Genomic DNA, 13,956 nt, shown 5'->3' with positions numbered 1-13,956 from the left:
GACGAAGAGGAGGATTCGCAGGCGGCATGGGCACAGGAGGAGCAGCAGGTGTGCTCTTACTCTCTCATGCTATGCGGAGGCGCCAGGTTGACAGCGAACTGGCGCACAGCTTATGCTGCACCAGCAAGATGGCATCATGGACTCGATATCCGGCACGCTCACCAACCTCGCGGAGCAGGCGGGCCTGATGGGCCGTGAGATCGGGGAGCACAACGAGTGCGTCTAGTCCGACCTGTCCCCAAGAGTTAATGCACTAATCGCTCTACTCTGCGCCGTCTGTGGCAGGATGCTCGACGGCCTCGAGTCGGGGGTCGATCGGACAGACACCAAGCTCGCGGGCGCAATGCTGAAGATGCGCAAGTTCCTGCGTGACACCGAAGGTCAGTCGGCACGCAGCTCGCACAGACATTTACATGCTCAAACGCTTTATCCCGACAGAGACCAAGTCAGGCTGGTGTATCACGATACTCATCATCATCCTTCTTGCATTGCTTATAGCGGTCATTCTCGTGTAATGCGCCGGATTTCCTCCCATTGCGTTCTGTTCTGTTCTTTCACCCGCATGCTGGCATGAATCTTCTCGTCAGATAAATATACACCCCATGTCCCATCGCGATCCCTACATTACAACCGACACCCCTCCGCGATCGCTTCTCTAGTAACATAACTTAGATGGACACTTGTACACAACGACTGGATTAATAGCACCAAGCAACGTCCTATTCAACGTCCAACCCCTCGTCCATATCGACCAACACCCACCGCCTCGTAAGCATATTGAAAACGCTCCCAAAGATAAGCGTGATGAGCGTGCAGCTGAGAATGATCACATTATACGGCATGCTAAAATCCGGCGTCGCGAGGTCCACGAGCAGATTCGGCGTATGAATTCTATACCCGATCGTCGTCGCCACCGCCGTCTCGTTACTGTTCTTCGCACTCGCGAGCCCGGCGCCGTACGATTTGTCGTCGAGGGCGAGCGGGAAGAACACGGCGCCGGGGAGGTCCCACCCGCGCATCGCGTCCGGCTGGTGCTCCGTGTACCGCAAAAACGCCTTGCCCATGTCCACCGAGAGACGGAGCGTCGCGCGCGGCGGGATCGCGAGCGCGGCTTGCAGCACGGACGGGCCCGTGTGTGCGCCGTGCGGGAGGGGTGGCTGGTAGGTCAGGTCTGTGAGCAGATCGTCTGCGGGGGGTGCGTAGTCGCGTGAGCAGCATGTGGTGGGAGCAAGGGAGGGGGAAAAGCGTACTGCGCGGCCGGGCGTCGCCGTCGAGTGTGACGGTGAGTGTGTGCAGCCAGAGCGTGACGAGCGCGGGGAGCGTCTCGAGGTAGCCCACGCGGACGGGGGTGTCAAGGTTGTTCGTCACGCTTACGGCGAGCGCGCCGTGCGCTTGCGATGTGCCGTGTAGTGCGCGGCGCACAGTCAGCGGTGAGAGCGAGGGCGGGCGGGCGGTCGCTGTGGAATAGACAGCGGGGGTGTTCAGCAGGCGTTGTGAGATCGCGAGGCGAAGGCTAGATACGCACGGTATTGGAACTGCTTTTCGAGGAGGTAGCGGAGGGAGACATCTACTCGTTCTGCATTTTCTGGTGCATCGCACACGCTCCTCAGTTCGGTGCTGTCTGAATGAAAAAGGCCGACATACCAGCAAGAAGATCGTACATCGCCACCGCACCCTCCACCTTTGTCGGCTCAGGAACGACCGAGTACGCAACGTCCTGCGGGAGCTCGACGTACACACGGCTGCTGCGCGCGACAGGGCACCGCGCCTCGACAAGGCGGTCGAATAGCCGCTGGAAAGACCAATCTACATCGCCCATAATGTCAGAGAACACCGTTACACAGACGTGTTCATTCGTAAACCCACGCACCTCGACTCCTGTAGCTCCCGCTCAGCCTCACCGGATCAAACACCCCCTGCGCAGCCAACACCAGCTCAACCCCGCCCTCCCCGCCGCCCCCACCCGGCGCCACCCACCGCACGTGCACACCCAAGCCATGCCAGTCCGCGCCGAACAGCTTCTGCGGGTTCAGCAGCCGCCCGAGCCCGGCCGCGGCCTTGCACGGCAGCAGGCGCACGAACGGCGTCAGGTTCTCCGTGCACACGTGCTCGGCGGGCTGCAGCGCGTGGCGCAGCTCGTAGTATCCTCCTCCTCCCGCACCTATTGACGAGCCGCTCGCGTTGGACCGAGGGCGGTACTGGGACGCGAGAGGAGGCAAGGTCCCAGAGGGCGGGAACGCGTCCGCGGGCGCACACGTGCGCCGCTCGTCGAGCGACTCGAGCGACGCGCAGAAGAGGCCCGCGAGCGCGCTGCGCAGGCCGGTCCACCGGTCGTCGATCCTGCCGCCTCGTTAGCCGCCTTATACGCTGCGCTGTGAGGAGAGGAGGAAGGACGCACGAAACGCCGCCCTCGCCCTCGCCCCCGCCTGCATCCCCCATCCACGCATAGAGCTCCGCGCCCGTCGCCGCACCCGCTGCACCGGCGCCAACGCCAGCATGTGGCTCGGGTGACGGGTCTGCTGTTGTCCACGCGCCGGGCGCGCCCCACGCGTCGTAGTCCCACTTCCCCGCGCGCAGGCCGAGGTGCAGCTCCGCGACGGCGTGTGCGCGCAGAATCTGGCCGAGCTCGAGCGGGAAGAGCGCGTAGTGCTGGGCTGTCCTTTCACATAATCATCATCATCATCATCATCGTTGTGGGTGGGACATGTCCGGTCGTCATTTCGATGACCCGTGTATCGAATTCGATTCGATTCGAGCGAGCGTATACCCATGAACAGCGTAATATCACACCGCGAGCGGCAAGGGTTATCCAGTCAGCTCCAAGTCACATCCACACACCACACAACCTTAAAAACGTACACACATCCCCCTCCTCCCTCGCTCTCCCCAAACTCCCCGGCTCGCGCGGCCTAGCCCCGCGCACCACCGTCTTAAACTCGAACGCAGCAGACACGCGCCCGTCTGGCAGCGGGCGGAGCGTCAGGCTCTCATCGAACGTTTCTCGTGCCTGTATAGGCGCCGCGTGTCCCTGTCCTGGGCCTGAAGACGCGGAGGCGGAGGTGGAGGCGAGGGAGAAGAGGCCGAGTGCGAGGAGGCATTTCGTGAGTCTGAATGCGCAGGGTGTCATGGCCAGAGTCAAGGTGACCTGGTGCCCGAGATGGCTGGGAGGTGCGTGTCCTTTCCTCTGAGTCTGTGGTGTGGGGAGAGGCACGCGTCTCGCTACCTCGCTCAGTTACCCACAACTTGCTATTTGTCAACGAGCACTACAGATACAATAATTCACATTCGGAACCACAAAGTATATACGCATAATGAAAGAAACAGAAAAAAGCCAACAGACTCTACAAAACATTATAACGGACGAATAGGATCGATAGTGTAGCACCGCCAACTCAAGCCCGCTCAAGACGTTTTTCTAGGCAGCGCTACGTTGCCTAGCCCAGCTGCGCAAAGTCGCCATCCGCCTGAGGCACCCCGCCGCCCTCCAAGCTCGCAACAGACACCGCACGCGTCCCCTGCCCCGTCGTGCCCATCCCACCCGGCGCCGTCGCAGCCGCCAACGCCGACCCAGCCCCACCGGAGTTGGAAGTGGAACCAGAACCAGCCCCATCCTGCACAGACATCTTACCCAGCTCGCCCCTCACCCCCTCCAACATACGCCTCAGCCCCTCGCGCTCCGCAACAAGCGCGATCCGCGCGCCCTCCAGCGCCCTCCTTTCCTCCTCGAGCGCGCCCTCGAGCTCCTCGAACATGCTCATCTTCAGCTCGAGCTTGTCGAGCGTGAGCCTGACAAGCGACTGAATCGACGACCGGATACGCGTGTCCTCCGCGGCCGCGAGGCGCGCTGCGGCCTTGGCCGACGCGGAGAGCGCGAGCGACGCTGCGCGCGCGACCTTTGTGTGTGGAATCTGCGGTTTCTTCTGCTGCGACGTGGACGTAGGCGACGCCGAGGACGGTGCGCCGTCCATCGCGCTGTCCTCGGCGTCCGCGTCCGTGGGCAGCGGCGGAGGCAGATCCTCCTCCATCCCCTCCTCCTCTCCCTCTCCCTCCTTCTCCTCCCCGTCCTTCTCGCCCTCCCCATCCAGCGCCCCCCGCTCCCCAGCAAGCGCCCCCATCGCCGCCCGCGCCGCCTCCGCCGCAACAGGCGGCGCCACCGCGCCCGCGAGGAACGCAACGACGCTCATCACAGGGTTATCCGCCTGCTCAAACGGCACGCGCGCATAGCGCAGCGGCCCCTGCTCGCCCTCCGCCGCGACGTACTCGTCCTCGATCGGCAGCGCCAAAAAGCGCTTCACACACGCCTGCGCCGTGCGCGTCCCCACGTGCGCCGCGATCGCCGCCCAGTCGTCCTCGTGCAGCTCGATGCCCTCCAGCAGCAACAGCGTCTCCTGGTCCGTCCACGCGTCTTCCCCCGCCGCTGCGCCGGAGGTCGTGGAGGAAGAGGGGACACCGGGCGGCGCAGCAGCGAGCTTGACAAAGTCGCCCGAGAACATGCGCGACGGAAAGCGCCCGCCGAGGTAACACGGCGCACACAGCTCAAAGTCGCGCGTCGTGAGCGAGTGGTAGCGCAGCGCGGTGCAGTCCGCGCCGCACGTGTCGCACTGGTACGACATGCCGCCCTTTTGCGCGGTGCCGTTCGGCGTCGCGCCGCCACCGTCTTGGCCCTGGGCCTGCGCGGCGAGCGCGGCGGCCTCGGCTGGTGCGAGCGGGCGCGAGGCTTTGGATGTTGTTTGGTAGATGGAGCTGCGGAGCGCGAGCGAGGCGGGTGTGGAGGTGGGCTTGATGGGGGTAGCGGGTGTGGATGCGGAGGGTGCTGCACTGGGTTGTTGGGGGTTGGGGTTGGGACGCGTGCCGGGGTGGAGGGATTGCAAGCCGCGCGGGGTGTCGAGGATGACGCGGAAGTGGCCCGTGAAGGGAGGCACGAGGGCTGCTGGGCGGGCTTCGGGGTCGACCTGTGGGGTGTGTGTTGAGTATGGATGGACAGAAGAGAAGTAGAGAAGTCAAGAACCTGGTAATTAATGAGCCCCCACTGCTCGAGGAAGGCATGTACGCGCATGATCGCGCACACGTCGCCCGCGAGATTGCGCCTGCACGCGGTGACAGTGAGATACTCGGTCGGGCGCAGCCGATAGGTGTTGATCATAAAGTCCCTATAGTCCTTGTATATCGCGGGGGACTTGGAGCGGTTGCGCGAGTTGAAGAACTCGGGGAGGGCGCGGCGCTCGACGGGGTGGATGGCCTGCATGTCGAACCAGGCAGCGTAGGAGGGAATGACGACGTCGTGTGTCTGTGCGGCGAGGTACTTGCGGGCCTGGTCTTCGAGGCGCTGGCGTGCGGCGTCGACGGCGGCGGGGTCATCCTCGTCGGGCTCGTCGGCGGACTCGTTGTCCTCCTCCGCGCCCGCGTCCGGCATATCGACGTCGGCATTTTCGGCAGCTTCTGCTGCTGCGCCTTCAGGGGCATCTGCCTTGAGAAGTTTTACGTTTCCAGAGCCGGACTCTGCCGAGGGTGGCTGGGACGGGTCGTCTGGGGGGAGGTTGGCGATGTCTGCTGGGTGTATGGGGTCGAGCTCTGAGCGTTTTCCCTGAGCATTGTCTGGGTCGACGGGGGTGGGAGCGTTGTCGGGGTCGTCTGGGACGTTGAGCTTTACGCGTTTTGACTCTGCGGTGGAGGGAGAGGCAGACCGCTTTGGAGAGTCCATAGTCGATGTTGACAAGGACCCGGACGAGACGCGCGACGGCCAAACACCATCCTGGGAATAGTCGGCGTCGGAGTTGAATTCTCATGTCGGAACAGGTTAGTCTCCTTTATATTTATTAATCTGTCTAATGGTGGATTTCAGGAGGAGACATGGCTGCCTTTATTCTCGCCCAGCCATCTGTAGCCAACCGCGCCCTTGCCCATGTCGCCTCCGCCCTCACCCGCTCCGTCTCCCTCCAGCTGCCCCATGGCCCAGCACCCGCCTCCCTTGAGATTGAGCAGCTCCCATACCCAGCCAATGCCCCAGACCCCTCCATCTTTGAGGACGACTCCCAGGAATATCATCCTTCCTCCTCTACACTCGCCATACCCACCACCACCACCCAAACTCTCGCCACCCTCGTCGCAGCCGCAAAATACACTTCCGCTGCCACACTGCGCCGCGAAATTCTCGCTTCAGGAGGACACATCCCTCCATCCTGGGTCTACGAAAAAGCCGCGATCCACGCCCTATCGCGCGCCTCCCTCGCCCCATACAAACGTGTCTCTGCCCTCTCTGCATGGCTTCGTCTCGTCCCTGCCGCCCATGAATCCTCCGCCTCCGCCGCCCCGCTCACCCGGGAGTTCACCGCAATCCGCACGCGCCTCCTCGGTCGCCACACCGCCACCAAGCCGAACGCAGACGCCCTCGCCGCGTTTGCACTCGCATGCGCGCGCAAGGGTCACTCGCGCAACATGGCGTCGGTCCTCGCCGCTATCGCACGCGTCGTTCCGCCTTCGAGGGCCGCCGCCGTGCTCGCGCGGTACGAGCGCAAGCTACGTGGGTACGAGCGCGCGCACGGCCTCCCTCACGACCCGCGCTACTGGTCGGGCGTGTACGGTGCCTTCGCACGCGCGCTAGCCGCCGCTGGGCACTCGCAGGCTGCGCTAGTGCGTCTCGCCGAGTCCGGAGGGCACGCTCTCCCTTCTTCTCCCTTCCCCTCTTCCTCCGCACCCTCGCCAGCCCCCGCTCCTCTTCCCAAAGACTTCACCGCCCTCCCGCTCTCCTCCCAGCTCCGCCACATCCGCACCGTCCTCCGTGACGGCACCCTGCCCACGCCGTACGCGCTCGCATCCTTCATCCGCGCCGCCCGCGCCTCAGGGCGCACATCCGCACTGCCCCTCCTCCGCCGGCGCGCCTTCTCGAAAGGCGCACGGACAGCAAGCTGGTGGGTCCTCGCGGAGATGCTCGTCGCGCGGGACGAGGGACAGCCCGGGACGCTGCTCGCCGTGTTCACGCGGTACTGCCACGCCGTGAACGTCCCGCGCGCAGCGCTCGCCAAGCTCACAGCGGCGGCGACGGCGACGGGCCAGGAGAAGGAGAGGACCAGGGAGCGAGAGTGCACGCACGCGATCCCGCATAAGCTCTGGCCGACGCCGCACCACACCGCGCTCGTCTGGGACGCGGTCGCGTGGGGCGTGCCCGACGCCGAGGTGCCCGCGCTGTACCATATCCTGCTCGCGATGGCTTCAAAGTCCGCGCCCTCTTCTCCACCACCACCACCACCGTCATCGTCATCCGGGCCACCACCACCCCCGCAACTGCAAACACAGACAAGACGACCAATCGACGCAGCCCACTTCACACCCTTCATCGCACTGCACGCCCACCGCGCGCGGCCCGCAGCAGCCGCAGCCGTCCTGCGCGACATGGTGCGCCTCGGCCTGCGCCCGGGCGACGCGCAGTGGGGCGCGCTCGTCCACGCCCGCCCCCGCCCCCGTGTCCGTGCCTATGCGCACGACCACGGCCATGTGCGGGGCACGCGCGAGGCAGGGAACGCCGGTGCGGCGACGACGCTGCGGATACTTGACGTGCTTGAGACTCAGGACGCGACTTCCACGACGGCAGGGGCAGGGATAGGGATAGGCGTGTACACGGGCGCACTGCGCGCGCTCGTGCGCGCGGGGCAGCTCGGTGCGGCGCGGGATGTGGAGCGGCGGATGAGGGCGCGGTTTGGGTATGTGGATGGGGGGAGGGCGGCGACGGATAGGGCTGTCGGGGTGTTGCGTGCTGCCGAGCGGGAGGGGGCGGGGAGGCGAGTGGAGGCGAGCGTGGATACGTTTGGGCGTAGGGAGTTGGTGGGCGCGCGGAGGTGAGGCGCGTGAGGTCTGGCTGCTGGTTTGCGGGAGGTGAGCAGGGCTTGGGTTTGTCGTATTCCCTTGTTCTCGAGCTGATGCGAGTAGCCCAGATTGCTGCGCGCTTAATATCACACCCTATCCGCTCTCTGCCCTACCCCGCCTCCTCCCGTCTAAGCGATTTCATGACGCCCGTCACCTCGGCACAAGGCGCCTCACCCCAAGCTGGCGCGCCTTGCAACGCCCATGTACCCGTCTCCACTCAGCCGTTGACAGAGGCCGATAGACTAGACCGGCTCTGTTTTGTGCTTGGCCAGCCCGAACCCAATCGATAGGCCGTCGCCGCGAAAACACATTCATATTCTGACGGTCCCGGCATGCCTGCTGGTGTGTATCGTTCATTTTCCACTGCATGGACAGTCCGACCGTCCTGGCGTGGGCAGTTGACGTCTTCGGAAGAACATGGCGCGGCGCTCGCTTCCAGGATTACTCGAACCTTGGAACTCGAAGCTTAGCTTGAGGCTAAAGCGCTGAAAGCCGGGTCTTGAACTACGTCTCCCTGGGCTTGGGCTTGGACGGCCATTGACCCCACGTACTTCCATAGGCTAGAGCCGTATGTGTGTATACGCTGTGAGTACATGAATCCAGATGAACTTTTTAGCGCCAGGTACTATCGTGGGATCTACAATGGAAAGAGAACCTACAATGAAAAACTTGAATAACTCAACAAACACCCCGTATCTCGCAAAACTATCTGGTACATTCTGAAGCTTGGGTGACAAGCTACATGGTCCATATGTTTTTTAATGAAATTTATTTGGCTGCCGAAGGCTGCATGAGGCTGAATATTTGCACGGTTTCTTACGGATTTATTTGCAGATATGCTTTGCATGTACAGACGAAAGCCGAGGGTAAGCGGTTCAGGGGGAGGTTGCATTTTTTAACGAAACAGTAGTAATTTTCATTGTAGGTTATCCGATATGCCCGTTACCCCTAGGGTAACTGGGATTGAGGGGGGCACTATTTTTGCGTTTTGGCAGAGAAATTGGCTACGCGACAAATACCATGTGACACCACGTGACTATCCAATGTTATGATTCTAAGACTAGTTGCAGCTAGTTGCTACTGTTCAATCGAACGTTCCCTAGCACTGCTCGAATTCGTTGCCCTAGACCGCTCGCTGTTCCCTCTGCACCTCCACCATTTCCCTGCCAAAGCTACCATGGACCCGATGGCGCTGATCAATGGCTATCCGGCCACTTCATCAATCGACGATATGCCAGTGGTTCCTGGGACATTGCCATCGACTCGTTTTGCTGTGACCCATAATTGGCTTTCTGGCACTCTGTTATCGGCATGCGTGCTATCCTCGCTGATGAGCTTTCGACCGATATCGTGTTGGGAACTTGGGCCGTGATTGGCTTTGCTATCGTAATATCATTCTCTGAGACACCGCTACATCTACGCCTCCTCAACACATATTTCCCTACAAATAGATGTTGCTGGATGTATGTAATCATAATGTAACTGTGTCATCGACAATGCCTCCAAATTCTGAGATCTGAAACTTGACCTTGCAATTGTTCTGGCGTGAACGTTTACCACAAACATTCCCGCACACATAGTTTTAGTGAATGACTGCCGGGCCTCTGCATCGATCGACGACATGACTCTGAATCACAAGCTCCAATATCGTTAACATTTGATCGATAAAGTCGCACAAGTTGGGCACCTCTCGTGCGCACTCTTGTGTTACGCACTCCCGAAACAGTCTCAAGTGCGGGAAGGGGCGACGGGCATTGCCGTGCCACACTTGGACGGCCCTACTCAATTTTTACTGTACGTAGCGCTACTGGAGTTCAAAAGTCCGTCAGAACTTACTGGTACCCAGCCGAGGTCCGACCGTCCGCGTCAACTCTTGCGCTGGCTCCTGAATTATGTCCGATTTGATGCAGTCGTCTCAGCTCGATAGTTCCTTATGTTTTACCGTGTTTTACTGAGCCCCATACTCCAATCAGAGTTCAACCACTTCTGAGATCCAGTAGATCGCAGCCCCCTCTGATCACATCGGCGTCATCACATCCTCTGGGCCATCGCGGAGGTTCTATGAGCTGTTGAGTTGCTGTTTGTCCATTTATACTTTTCTTGAAGTACTGCTGAGGAAGGGAGACGATCACTTCTTGCCCCAGCATGGATAATAGGCGCTGTGATACATGGCATTAAAATGGCATTAAACACATTTGTATACAGCATATTGGAAACCCACGCCGGCGTCTGCTTATCGCCTCCCCCATCAGAAGCTTACCACCACATGGCCGTTCAAGGTATGTTGGCTCTTCTTCTACCGAACGTAGCTCCATTATTGTACGTTGACAAACAACCGGTCCATGTTCTCAAGGAGATGACGAAGTGTGGCGGAGACTTGCCAACGAGATCGCCCGGGGTGCAGAGTACGACTCCAACGAGCGCCGTCCCTTTTCCCGATGTCTTCCGGGCACCCGTGTTGAGCTCTTGACGAGGCTGGACGATTCCTTAGCACAGCAGGATAACAGGTTCGTTTGGCTCTTCGGAGGGTCAGGCTCGGGCAAATCCAGTGTCGCCTACTCCACCGCGGACCATCTTCGCAGCACTGGCCGCTTAGCGACGACTTTTTTCTTCTCGCGCAAGGATGTCTCCAGAAGCAACACAGATCGTGTCTTTCTTACGCTGGCGTACCAAATTGGCCTCCTTCACGATTGCGCCCGGGAGGCTATCGTCAAGGCCATTCGGCGCGACCCTGATATACTCTCGCCCCAGAAATCGCGTCGCGATCAGTTTGAAAAGCTGGTCGCTGAGCCGCTGAGAGAACTTCAGTTTATGTGGTCGACAAATAGGGTAATGGTCTTTGACGCCGCCGATGAAGTGGAGATGAGCTACGGCGAGCAACTCCGAGATCTGATCGGCATGCTGGCCGAGCTTCTCCGCGATCCCACCATCCCTATTTCCAGTATCCTCTGTACGAGTAGAATCTCTTCGCACTTGCAGGCCCTCACAAGACACCAAAGCATTATCAATCTCATGGCACCTCTTTACGTCGAGTCTTTTCATGCTACTGAGGACATTAGGCTTTATCTTCGCCACACCTTCCACGGCATATACCAGTTGCGCGACCTCGAATTCGCACATTCTCTCCCTTGGCCCGCTGAAGACATTATCAACACGCTAGTGAATCAAATACAAGGGCAGTTTATTGTTGCTGCGACGGTCTGTCGACTTGTTCACGACGCACCAGATCCTACCGACTGCTTGAACGTCGTATCCAGCATGTACAGGGGCGTTATGAACCCGCTCGATCTGACACTGGGCAGCATCGACTCAGTCTATCGCTACATCATCAACAGCTGCGAACTTCAGGATCAGCAACTTGGTGTTGAGTGCCTAGCAGACGTCATTGCTCTTGCGAGTCCTCTATCACTATCCAACATCTGTAGATTGTTCGCTGGCGATGTTCGAAAGCGTGTTGCCCATTTTTCAGCCATCATCTTTATTCCGTCCATGGAGTCTTCGAGCTCTGTTCAAATATACCACACTTCCCTACGCGACTATCTCTCAACTAGCTCTCGATCCAAGAACTTTCATGTTGATCCAGCTGAGTCGCATCGTCGTCTGGCAGGCCTATGCCTGAAACTCATGTGGAGAGAGCTGAAGAAAGATATGTGCGGGCTGGAGGATCCATCCAAACTACATGTGGAGATACCCGATTTCGAGCGCAAACGCGATGAGGCAATCTCCGGCGCCTTGCGCTACGCTTGTCTCTATTGGCCATATCACCTGCAAAGAATGGCCCCTAGCTCCGAGAACCAAGCTCTTGTGGCCCGATTCTTACATGAACAGTTGCCCTTCTTTCTAGAAGCTTTATCTGTGGTCGGTTGCCTTAACCTAGCTGTTCATTGTCTGAATGAAGCATCTAGGGTGGTTTCAGTGAGTGAAACCGTGACTGTTCCATTCATGCGCTTGGTCAGTTAACACGCGTACCAGACGTGGGATCCCTCCGATGAACGGGATATTATGACCGAAATGTTATATGATGCTTGGAGAATGACTTCGCAGTTCTTCGAACCTATCAGGGATTCAGCTCTACATGTTTACGAGTCTGCACTTCCCATGTGCCCCATCAATACTCGGATTAGGCGCACGTATCAGGAAATTTGCACAGGCGGTCCAGTGGTCGTCAAGCACAACCTCGATGATAACTGGGGCAGTGTCTTTTGCACAATATTCAGACATGGCATCGTCGATCAGTGCAAAATCTCTCCCAACGGTAACTTGCTAGCTACAGTATCTGGGTCTGCCCGTGACGTCCACCTTTGGGACCCCGCCACAGGTCTCTGCGTCGGCTCCTACCCTGAGTATACATACGACTGCATTGAAGATATTGCATTCTCTCACGCCGAGTCAATATTGGCATGCTCTTATAGCGGAGGTGCAATGAGCTTATGGGAGCTCCATTCGAACAATACTATAGGTCTCTCAGATGGTATTACTTCGTTTCCTGGGCCCGGAACTCGAAGCAGATGTGCATTTTCTCCCAACGACCTCCTTCTCGCACACGGGGTCAATGACTACTTTGGTGAACCAACCATCTACTTATTCGACCGGAATGGGGAGTCTTGGCTGCATCGTCCGCCTATACTCCTTCCTCAAGTCCCCTCCATCGAGGATCTTACTATTTCGCACGCAGGCCTAGTCATGATATCGTCCTATGCCTGGGAAAAAGTTTGCATCCTCGACACCAACGCCAACCCTGCCTCTCGGATCATAGAATGCTCCGGATCAATTTGCCAGTGGCATTCCTTTTCGCATGATGCAAAATACATATTTCACATCCAGGGCCATAACGAAGATCAGCACGGACAATGTTGCGTAAGACGAACGACCCTAGAAGACCACCACAGCAACACGTCTACATTTCGAGTCGAAGTCGGCAACGCGGAAACCATCGAGCTTCCTATTTCCAACGGTCTTCATGCTTTCTTGTTAGACGACCATATATACTCTCGAGATAGACTTATCCGCATCCAGGAACATGGGAATCACTTCTCAGCGATAGCCATCGGTTCGAAAGAAGTCGTCACCGTTGATCTTTCCTTACTCCATACATGGTCGAAGCAACGCCGGGACCTTGACCTACAACGACTGGCAGATCAGGGCAACTTTGCCTTTCGGCTCCTCTATTGCCGACCGGACACAAAGAAAGCAGTTGTCGGAAGATTCGGGGACGGACATGCAGCTATTCAGAAAACCATTGACACATTGACAGATTGGGAAGTAACCTACGTGCCTTCCACGTTCTTCATCTCTACTGCGACCGACAGTGAAGGCATCTGCATTTCTCGGGACATGGTCATGTTTGCTTGCTTGGACGAACAGGCGCTTGCAATTCATCTTTATGACCTTGATGAGGGGCGGCGGCTCTGTGATGTAAACTTCAATGAAGCGCTGGAAGCTGTACCGAGCGAACCAAGGACACTACAGTTTTCTCCGAGGTCTACTTATCTTTGCTTCGCCACCGAAGACTACCTCTGGATTTGGTTGTCTGCTGATGGCCGTTCGATACATTCCACTGAAGCACGGATTTACAATGGCAACGGAGTCTTCTCGCCTGTGCAGGACCCCAACGCTTTCACGTTCTCTGAGGACGAAACCAGACTCGCTGTGGCATTGGGGGAGTATCAGATAGATATTTTCTCCCTTGGAGATACCATAACCAAGATCACCACGGTTCGAACTCATCAAGTATTCAATCGCGACAACATTGTTAACGTGCGCATGGTATTTACGGCGCAATACCCTCGCGATCCTTTGACATCTGCACCGTATGCGCTCGATATCTTGACTTATTCCCAGCTCTCTGGAACAACATTACGAATATGGCGATGCGTATCGGAACCAGGATCAACATATGGCACCGTTCGATCGACATCAAAAAAGGTCGAAGTAGGAGGGTGGGGGGAGTTTTTTATACACAGCTCACCCCATATGAAGAGACTGCAGTGCCGCAGAACTGGTGAGGCCGTTGCTTCCTGGGAAACTGCCTCCGGTCCTTGGTCGCAGGTAATTAACGTCAAGAAGTCGACGATGAGCCCATCCACAAACCCTGTC

The 13,956-nt window shown here is 58.6% G+C and overlaps 4 protein-coding genes across 4 annotated transcripts; 2 read left to right on the top strand and 2 right to left on the bottom strand.

The window, feature by feature from the left end:
* Positions 1-2: 2 nt before the first annotated feature.
* CONPUDRAFT_167386 (Gpi16 subunit GPI transamidase component) lies at positions 3-3,127 on the bottom strand (the record flags this gene model as incomplete). The annotated part of the gene is made up of 10 exons (XM_007773222.1): positions 3-48; positions 110-216; positions 286-380; positions 439-1,186; positions 1,251-1,457; positions 1,526-1,585; positions 1,645-1,806; positions 1,871-2,340; positions 2,399-2,654; positions 2,860-3,127. The coding sequence occupies 7 exons, from the start codon at positions 3,125-3,127 to the stop codon at positions 720-722; spliced, it is 1,890 nt and encodes a 629-aa protein (XP_007771412.1). The 3' UTR covers positions 3-48; positions 110-216; positions 286-380; positions 439-719.
* A 159-nt stretch (positions 3,128-3,286) lies between these two features.
* Positions 3,287-5,701, bottom strand: CONPUDRAFT_167385 (SWIRM-domain-containing protein; the record flags this gene model as incomplete). Its single annotated transcript, XM_007773221.1, has 2 exons — positions 3,287-4,952; positions 5,009-5,701. 2 exons carry the CDS (start codon positions 5,699-5,701, stop codon positions 3,435-3,437), a joined length of 2,211 nt encoding a protein of 736 aa, XP_007771411.1. The 3' UTR covers positions 3,287-3,434.
* A 394-nt stretch (positions 5,702-6,095) lies between these two features.
* CONPUDRAFT_145619 (uncharacterized protein) lies at positions 6,096-8,506 on the top strand. Its single transcript, XM_007773220.1, has 2 exons — positions 6,096-7,869; positions 7,924-8,506. The coding sequence occupies exon 1, from the start codon at positions 6,436-6,438 to the stop codon at positions 7,834-7,836; it is 1,401 nt and encodes a 466-aa protein (XP_007771410.1). The 5' UTR covers positions 6,096-6,435; the 3' UTR covers positions 7,837-7,869; positions 7,924-8,506.
* A 1,620-nt stretch (positions 8,507-10,126) lies between these two features.
* Positions 10,127-12,439, top strand: CONPUDRAFT_167383 (uncharacterized protein; the record flags this gene model as incomplete). Its single annotated transcript, XM_007773219.1, has 4 exons — positions 10,127-10,139; positions 10,214-11,718; positions 11,766-11,775; positions 11,833-12,439. The coding sequence occupies 4 exons, from the start codon at positions 10,127-10,129 to the stop codon at positions 11,850-11,852; spliced, it is 1,548 nt and encodes a 515-aa protein (XP_007771409.1). The 3' UTR covers positions 11,853-12,439.
* Positions 12,440-13,956: the final 1,517 nt, after the last annotated feature.

Source organism: Coniophora puteana (assembly GCF_000271625.1).
Source record: "Coniophora puteana RWD-64-598 SS2 unplaced genomic scaffold CONPUscaffold_10, whole genome shotgun sequence".
Classification (NCBI taxonomy): Eukaryota; Fungi; Basidiomycota; class Agaricomycetes; order Boletales; family Coniophoraceae; genus Coniophora; species Coniophora puteana.
The sequence above is the reverse complement of the archived record's forward strand: the minus strand, read 5'-3'. Positions and strand labels throughout refer to the sequence as shown.

What these genes read in the sequence shown, in the direction of transcription:
- CONPUDRAFT_145619 (XM_007773220.1), top strand. Translation starts at nt 6,436, where the DNA reads ATGGCGTCGGTCCTCGCCGCTATCGCACGCGTCGTTCCGCCTTCGAGG.